At 35.1% G+C, this 8,527-nt stretch overlaps 1 protein-coding gene across 5 annotated transcripts in view; it reads right to left on the bottom strand.

Moving 5' to 3' along the window:
- Positions 1 to 287: 287 nt before the first annotated feature.
- The window catches only part of CPED1 (cadherin like and PC-esterase domain containing 1), a 271,872-nt gene continuing 263,632 nt past the window's right edge, over positions 288 to 8,527 (bottom strand). For all 5 annotated transcript variants that reach the window (XM_046669323.1, XM_046669321.1, XM_046669319.1 and 2 more), the window contains one exon: positions 288 to 2,312. In XM_046669323.1, the coding sequence (XP_046525279.1) occupies positions 2,100 to 2,312 (213 nt within the window). In that variant the 3' untranslated portion in view covers positions 288 to 2,099. The remainder of the gene's footprint in view (positions 2,313 to 8,527) is intronic.

Raw genomic sequence — 8,527 nt, 5'->3', positions numbered from 1 at the left:
GTTTTTTTCAATCAAGGAGTAGTTAAAATGATTCTTAGCATTTTTATCTTAAAAAAAAGCTTGTCATTGCACTATGTTCAAAAGCTTTGGCCATTGTACAGCAGGGAGTTCATCTGATCAAAATTTAAAGAATATCAGGGTTGGAAGGAACTGTATAGTTAATGCTATTAAACTACACCCCAATACTTGGATCTGAATGGTAATATCCCTGCCAAGTGGTCACTGTTTGCATGGTCTGGGACCTCTAGTAAAAAGGAAAATAAAAGATACTCTCTGAACACAGACTATTACTAATAAGACATTTATTAATAGTATTATTACAATTGTTTCTAAAATCCATTATTATTTCAATGGTGAAGAGGTAAATGCCAGACTAACCTCAGTCAGATGGTTATTACAGTTAGGTTGACAGTAAATTACAAGAAACATCCACTGACTACAATCCTACTATAGACCACATCATACATTAAAACACAATGGAGAGGCTGCATGAATTGGCAATATTTTATATCATTTAAAGAAAATCATTGAAAACCTAAAAATCATGCTTGTACATAGCTGCAGATACTAGAAAAATTTTTCATTTTAAAAGTTAATGCTGTACCATCCTTTTAAAAAATCTATCATCCATCAGATGCAGATGTGTATTGTTTATATCAAGTGATATCTGTGCTTAAATATAATTTAAGACAGTTAAATATAAATTCATGTCTACTTTCATATAAAAATATATATAAAAATATAGTATTTAAAGGAGGTTGATATTCATACTAAGGAACTGATCAATCAAAATAGTTTTATTTTTTGTATGGCAATGAAATTGAGGTATTTGGACATTTGGTAATTTCAGTCATGTATTGAATTGACCCGCTCAGCTTTTTTTCCCGAAAGAAAAATAATCCTCTAAAAGCAGTGTGACTGAGAGATGTAATCTCACGACAAAACATTTGTAAAATAAATGAATTTATTATTTTGAACTTAAAATATGGAAGAGAAACTTCTCAATGCTAGAATTATTTATGTTTTATAAGTATGCCACAGTTCAATAAAAAATTTTATGCCTACTCTAAATTTGGATTAGATACAGTGGCTCCAGAAAGTCAAAATACAGTTACTAGTAACCTAGTAGTATTTGTGGATATACACAAATGCTTTATGGAAATAAATGCCTATGTACTTGAGAATGCCTAATCCTTTGAAAAATATTTACATAAAATGTTACAGTGCTCTTAAGTTACATAGGGCACTGACAGCAAATAAAAGCTTTCTTAAGTAATGAAACACAATAAAGTAATACATGAGGAACTATATTTTGTTCCTTACTTTAAAATTACGTATTTAATCCATTTAGATTGCAATTACCCATCCAAGTCCACAGACAGGATAGGAGGGAATGTTCATGAACAGTACAAAGAGTACAAAGTTAAATATATCAGTGTTTCAACTGTAAAATATCACACTGCCTATCTTTCTCATAGAATCTCTTTGAATTCCCTCGTGACCACTCCTGTTCTTTTCTTTTCAATCATAAAATTTTAAAAGTATAGGAAGAAATGTTTTTCATAAGCATTAGATTCACACAGGCTAAGCCATCATAAACACCCTGTTTTCTCCTGGTAAAGGACACAAGAGCAATCCTTGGTTGCAAGTGGAATGTAATTGCTTTTCCCCTCGTCTGTATTAAGATACCCATAGAGAAGATAACACAATACTCAACAGCATTATCATCTTTTTTCCACGTAATTCAAATGTCTACATTTCTCTTTATTATCACAATACAATACCTGGCATCACAACACAATACCTGGCACACCGTGGTTCTAGTTTATGATTATAGTTCAATAACCTTTTTCTAGCTCTATCTTTCCCCTTGAAAACAACAGATTTTCAAGTGCATATCTTAACTTCATAAGGCTGTAGGAAAAGTGTTATTATTACTTTTTTTAGCACTGTGTACATTGCAGTGAATGCGTGTGCTGGTGTGCATGAGCATGTGCGGTAAATCCAAAATACAATGAGTTGCACAGGATTTGGTTCCTAGCCCAGCATCCAGATGAGTGGCTTGTCTCCAACTCCAAACTCAGTCCTTCTCAGGGAGTCTACCCAGTTCTTTGACTCGCACACATCCTGCTGAGAAGGATTTCAGAGCAAACCTGATTAATTGGACCTTGGACGTGATACGGTGACTGAAAGTTTGTTACAGAGTCTTGTTGTCGTTTGCTTTGATTGCTGAAATATTTCCCAACAATATGATTTCTTGACGGTTTCATTTTGATAAAATGATATTCTGTGGACAACTTTGATTTCACTACCTGCAAATAAAGAACAAAAAAAAAAATAGTGAGACAAAAATGAAGGACATTTCAGCCCTGTGTAGAGCAATACACCTAACTCACAAGCTTGAACAGCATCTCTATTAGAAAGGGTTTTCCAAAGGACACAAATATGATTTACGCAACCAAGAACCAGAGTGACTTATCTGTCAAAAAGGACCAGGGTCAAAATTAGAATTTCTGCCATTTTTCTTCCTCAGAGCAGCTGTCCCAAATGCAACTAAGGAATAGTCTTAGATGGTTTCTCTACCACACTGCTCTGTGTGTGTGTGTGTATTTAGACTATATGTTAGATGCTAACATATAGAGAAGACACTGACATGTCTTTGCTAAGTTGCTGATTCAAACACGGTACTCTGAACCTGTCATGGCACGCTTTTATAGAATGGCAACTAAAACTATTTTCAGAGAAAAGAAAAAATATTTTTCCATTGCACACCCATAAGCTGACACTGTTACAATTAGTGGTTTCATTTTTCTGAGCACTTAGCATGTTGTGGAATCTGAAGGAGCAGCCTATGCTCTATTAAGCAAATAACTTTATATGTGTTTGTACATATGTAGACATATCTTTATCTTAAGTTTTTGAATAGGCAGTATTATAATCATTTATAAAGTATGAAAGGGTATATAATAAAAATTTTTCCTTCCATCTCTGTCCCCCACCTCCAGTCATTCAATTCCCCTCCCAGAAACAACATATATGACTAGTTTCTTTGTGATTCTATTGACAGACATTTTATGAATATCGGCACACACATATATAAACAAAGAGGCCATATTTATTCTCTATTTGTACAGTTTACAAAAAGTTGCCTAGTGAAATCCTGTAATTGTTAGCTTTAATCATTGGGTTAATATAACTCAGGTTGTTAACACCAACCATCAGAGGGGATGAAGACAGAGATTAGGGGAGAGTTGGGAAGTAGGGAGGAGAGAAAACACTGGCAAAGATGTTTTGGGTGTCTTTAGAAACGAATGACAAATGATCAATTCTATCATATTAATGAAATTATAAGATTATTTTAGGTCAATATGGACACATAACTATTTATAATTGATGACTAATGAAAGCACCACTAACTCACATGGATTTTTTTTATTCTTTTGTGTGCTATATAATGATTTAAGTACATATTTTTTGATCCCATATAAGAGAACGCAATGAAAATAGTTCCAAAAATATAGAATATCTGAAAAAAATGACATGACATCTATTTTGAAGATAAGTATTTTTAGTCATGGTGCAAATGAGCATGAACCTTTTTAGAAGATTTATTTGAATGGAAATTCTGTAAAGATCTACACCACGTAGTTAACAGTAGGGATGTTTGAGACGTGGAATTATAGGTGATTTAAAATGTATTCTTTGTAACTTTTGGTCTTGACTTTAATTTTAATACAGTGAATGTGTATTAATTTGTAATCATAAAAATGTTGAAGCCATCCCCATTTTGAAGGAAAAAATTTAGTAGCAATGTGTTTAAAAACCAATTTTACCCTGCTAACCCCAAAGAAATGAGTTGTTTTCTTACTGCTATGGGAGGTTTGACTTTTCATGATCAGGCCCTCAGGTGAAGTGACTCTTAAGAAGTCTGGTGAAATCAGTGGGCTGGGGTAGGGAATCCCTATGGATCCTCACTTAGAGCTCAGTTTGCAGTTAACCACTGATTAATATTCCAGGTCCCAAGGCTGCAAGTTTCTATTACGTGCAGCTACTTCCACCTCTGTTTGGTTACCCTACAACTTTAAATATGAGAGGCTGGGGAGGGGTACCAATGTTTTCCTGAAGGTTCTGTCCATTTTGGAAGAGGTCTGTACTCACCAATAGCAAGAGTAGTAAATATTTTTAAGGAAGTTTATTTAAGGAAACACTTATGCATAAATATTACATTCAACCCTGAAAAAATATTATTCCTGTGTTCTGGAGCCAAAATAAGGTTAATTTTGTTTATATAATTTTATCTTCAGTTCTGGCTTTTGCAATTGCCTGATGATCTGCATGCTAATTACATGTAAAATAGATAAAGGTCCACCCCGATGCAAATGGTTATAGTTCTTTAAAAAAATTCTTTTAATGTTTTGTGTGACTTCAGGCTTGCATTTAACATTGCATTACAAATGTTGGATAATGCTAGTGTAGACACATAACAGTCTTGAATGTGATTCATAAAAGGAATACACAAAAATACATATTTCCAGTGTATCTGCTGACACATAGCTTCCACTTGGGAGTAGTGTCAATATTTTGCCAGATCACAACGGGAAGGTTAATAGTGTATTTCTATTTTTAAATCATTAAGGTGCTCTCTGAGAAAGGAAGACAGATGACGGAGTCTCCCCTGGTTTCTGAGGGCCAGCCTAATGCCTCCTACAGTGCCAACGCCCCCGTTAAGCTATTCAAGATTGACTCCTACACACCCATGCCAGGGATTGGCCTAACAACGCTTAATTCAGTTGGTTTTCTTTGAAAACTATTTTTCAGGAAATAATCAAAGATGGTAAGTTTTCCAATTCCCTTGTTAAGCCAGTGTCACTCTGATACTAAATCCTGAAAGCTGACAAACCTATGGAGCAAGAATTTTTTCAATACTAATTTGTTAAAGTATATGTAAAAATCTTCCTCAATTGCTATGGTAAATTGAATCCAGGAGTCTTTAAAAAATCCAGCAGTATTAAGCATTATACCACTAGTAGATACAATTTATTTCAGGAATGCAAGCTTCAATATAGTGAAATATTTCATTATAAGAAATTACCAAAGAATTCTTTGTAGCTATATGATTATTTACTCTGAAAACCCAAAGGAATCTACTGAAAAATAATGAGATATTATAAGTTACTATTTAAAAATTGGATAACTTTTCTATAATCTATCAGTAATTAATAGGAAATATATTAGAGAAAAGAGCCCATTGCAAAGAAACAACTTCATTAAGTTCAACAATGATGCAGGTGAAGAATCCATCAAAAGTTTAATGAGACATAGAAGAAAGCATGAACAAATGGAAAGACATGCCATGTCAGATCCTCCCAAGTTAATTAAAGTGCTATTCCAATTGCAGTCACAGCAGGATTTGGGGGGAACATGACAAAGAAATTCTAAAATATGTCTTAAAGAATAAATCTAGGAAAATAACCAAGACCATTTGGGAAGGAAAAAAGGCAATGATGAGGGGGAACTTTCAACTTGTCACTATGAATTGAATCTACCATCAACCTACCATAGACTCAATTTGTTGGCTGTATAAGCCAAGCATAAGCAGAATTCAATACTGAGATAGAAAGAACAGAAGTGTTCATACTGAAGATTAAGATGCACTTCATAAACTGCTACTGTTCCTTAAAAATGTTTATGGAGAAATAAGGTAGTTCTAAATAAAGCCCAATGTTGTATGAATCCCGTGATCACAAATGTTAACAGCCTAATGGTTTTAATTGCACGGAATTAAAATCAAGAGTGTATGTTTAAATGGACCTAACTATGTACCAGACTGTTATTAGAGTTTCCAGTGGAGAAGGGAGTGAGGATTGGGGGGTGTATGTAGTGTAAAGGTAGGAGTTTTTGTTTTTATTGTATATACTTATTTTTAGATTTTTAGAATTAGCAAGAATTCATGTAACCTTTTATAACTGAAAAGCAATAGAAGAGAAACAAAATGATGTCATATCTTATAAAATTAAAATTAAGTAATTTTTTCCATATAGTATCCATCTTTCATTCTTCAGAGTTCTCTGCGTTAGAAAACACATGGAGTAATTCAGATATGGTCCCTACCCTCAAGGGGGCTATATAAAGACACATGTCTGAGATACTTGAAGTAAGAACAAGAATGAAATGACTTCAAAGACATTGTCTGAGACTAGCTCCCCAAGGTCAGGCACCATGTTGTTTCCATGTAATGAATAGTTCCTCAGTACGTTAAGAAGATTTAGTGCTAATTTATGATGGGCATGATAATCTGTTCACACGGCTATTATTTCTTTGAACTTATTTGTAAAATTCAATATCCAACATTGCTGTCAAACTGCTGTCTCTGAGTTTCAAAATATTATCTTATTTTACCTACTCTTATGGGCTCTGAAGCGGAGGAAAAGGAGTTAGATGTAATTTTAAGGCTTGGAAATGTTATGCAAGTGAAAGATGTTTGATACCTGTACAATAAAAAGCTAATTGCTTCTTTCCTTTGATCTCATGTGTGGAAATATGCCCATTTGGGTCCTTCCCAAAATCAGAGGACCATTTGGGATTATTAAAATCCAACTGAAGTGTCAACTGGAATGTGGCTTTGAAAGAGAGCTGTTGGTAATACAAATGTTAGGTTACCTCCAGGGACTAATAATAATAACAAACAAAATGAGTTATTAGGAAGATTTAGTGAAAGATTTAGGCCTTGAACCAGAGACAAAGACTCTAGATGTAGTAGTCACCTCAATCAGAGACAAATTCTAAAAGTTTGACTCTTCCAACCCTTCTCTAAATTTGGGTACATATGACTTGACCACTGAGAAAGAGACATGCCTACCTAGAAGGATAAGGAACTATCTCATACGATTAAGAATATACACATACACGATATGGCAAACTTTTACCTTACTTTAAACATGAATGTCAAATGACAATTTTTTTGCCACTTTAAAATATTCCAAAGTAACTCCTTGTCTTTAGTTTTGCTTTTGTTTATTTTCTTTTTGTGAATTTGCTGTGGCAAATTATATTTAAAATTAGGAAGAAATAGTGAAGGACAATTGATCTCCGTAAAGTATGATAACCTGTTAGATCAGCACCGTTTTATAATCACAAGTGTAAGTATAATAATCAAAACTATTTTTCTCACAGCGATATTCAAATTTAGATTAAGTTACATGTACAAATAGACTTTCAAGTAAAGATTACAGTGTTTCAAAACAATAATATATTTTGGGGCCGGCCCAGTGGAGCAGTGGTTAAGTTTGCACATTCCACTTCTCGGCGGCCCAGGGTTTGCTGGTTCGGATCCTGGGTGTGGACATGGCACCGCGCAGCAAGCCATGCTGTGGTAGGCGTCCCACGTATAAAGTAGAGGAAGCTGGGCATGGATGTTAGCTCAGGGCCGGTCTTCCTCAGCAAAAAGAGGAGGATTGGCAGTAGTTAGCTCAGGGCTAATCTTCCTCAAAAAAAAAAAAAACCATAATATATTTTTAATATATTAACAATAGAAACTTGGAGAGGAGTCATTTTGGAGCTCGAATCAAGTGCTGTAATGATAAGATATTATAGGATACGTAGATGATCACGTTTTTCTCTGACTCAGTATAATAAGAATTGCAATTCTGTACTTTGGCGTGTAGAAGCAAATTTTACTTTTTCACAGGTGTCTTATATGCTAAGCAATCTACCAGTTTATGATTGTAGATCTTTCCACATGCCTACATAATTAAAGACTTGGGCACACAGACATTTCAGAAGGCATACAAATAGCCACAATTCAACTTGACTGGTTTTGGCCGATGGCTATTGTGAGATTTCCCAAACGAACGAAAAACGGGTATAAATTATAAAACAAAACTAGCATTGCAACTTTTACTATTAAATGCATGTAACCTCAATACTCAGAATTGATTGCACATAAATATTCATCACAATGAGTGTATTGCCATTAATTGCTTCATCTGAAATAACTTTGAAAATTCAAAAAGCCGGTACAAAAAGGGAAAGCTTGGGGAGCTGGAAAAGAGTCAGGCAGATTACAAGCAAATACCTTTCCTAAACAGATCTCGACCTGAATAACACCCAGGGAACTTCTGATGTGGTTCCAGATCCGTAGAACAAAATAGAAAACAATTTGCGGTGGTGCGAGTGTTCCAAAATCTCTCTAGACCAGATTAGGCGGGGGGATGTTCTGATTACAAATGTGTTTCGTGATCAAGGGTGGGGTCTGAAGAGGAAGGAGGGTACTGGCTCTCCAAGGTTGGGAAACATCAGATTGACCAGGCAAAATGTGCTAATGTAGTCTTTTAAGAGAAATGTATGGGGCTGGCCCCGTGGCCGAGTGGTTAAGTTCGCGCACTCCGCTGCAGGCGGCCCAGTGTTTCGTTGGTTCGAATCCTGGGCGCGGACAAGGCACTGCTCATCAAACCACACTGAAGCAGCGTCCCACATGCCACAACTAGAAGGACCCACAACGAAGAATATACAACTATGTACTGGAGGG

This window comes from Equus quagga, chromosome 8, assembly GCF_021613505.1.
Source record: "Equus quagga isolate Etosha38 chromosome 8, UCLA_HA_Equagga_1.0, whole genome shotgun sequence".
NCBI lineage: Eukaryota > Metazoa > Chordata > Mammalia > Perissodactyla > Equidae > Equus > Equus quagga.
The sequence above is the reverse complement of the archived record's forward strand: the minus strand, read 5'-3'. Positions and strand labels throughout refer to the sequence as shown.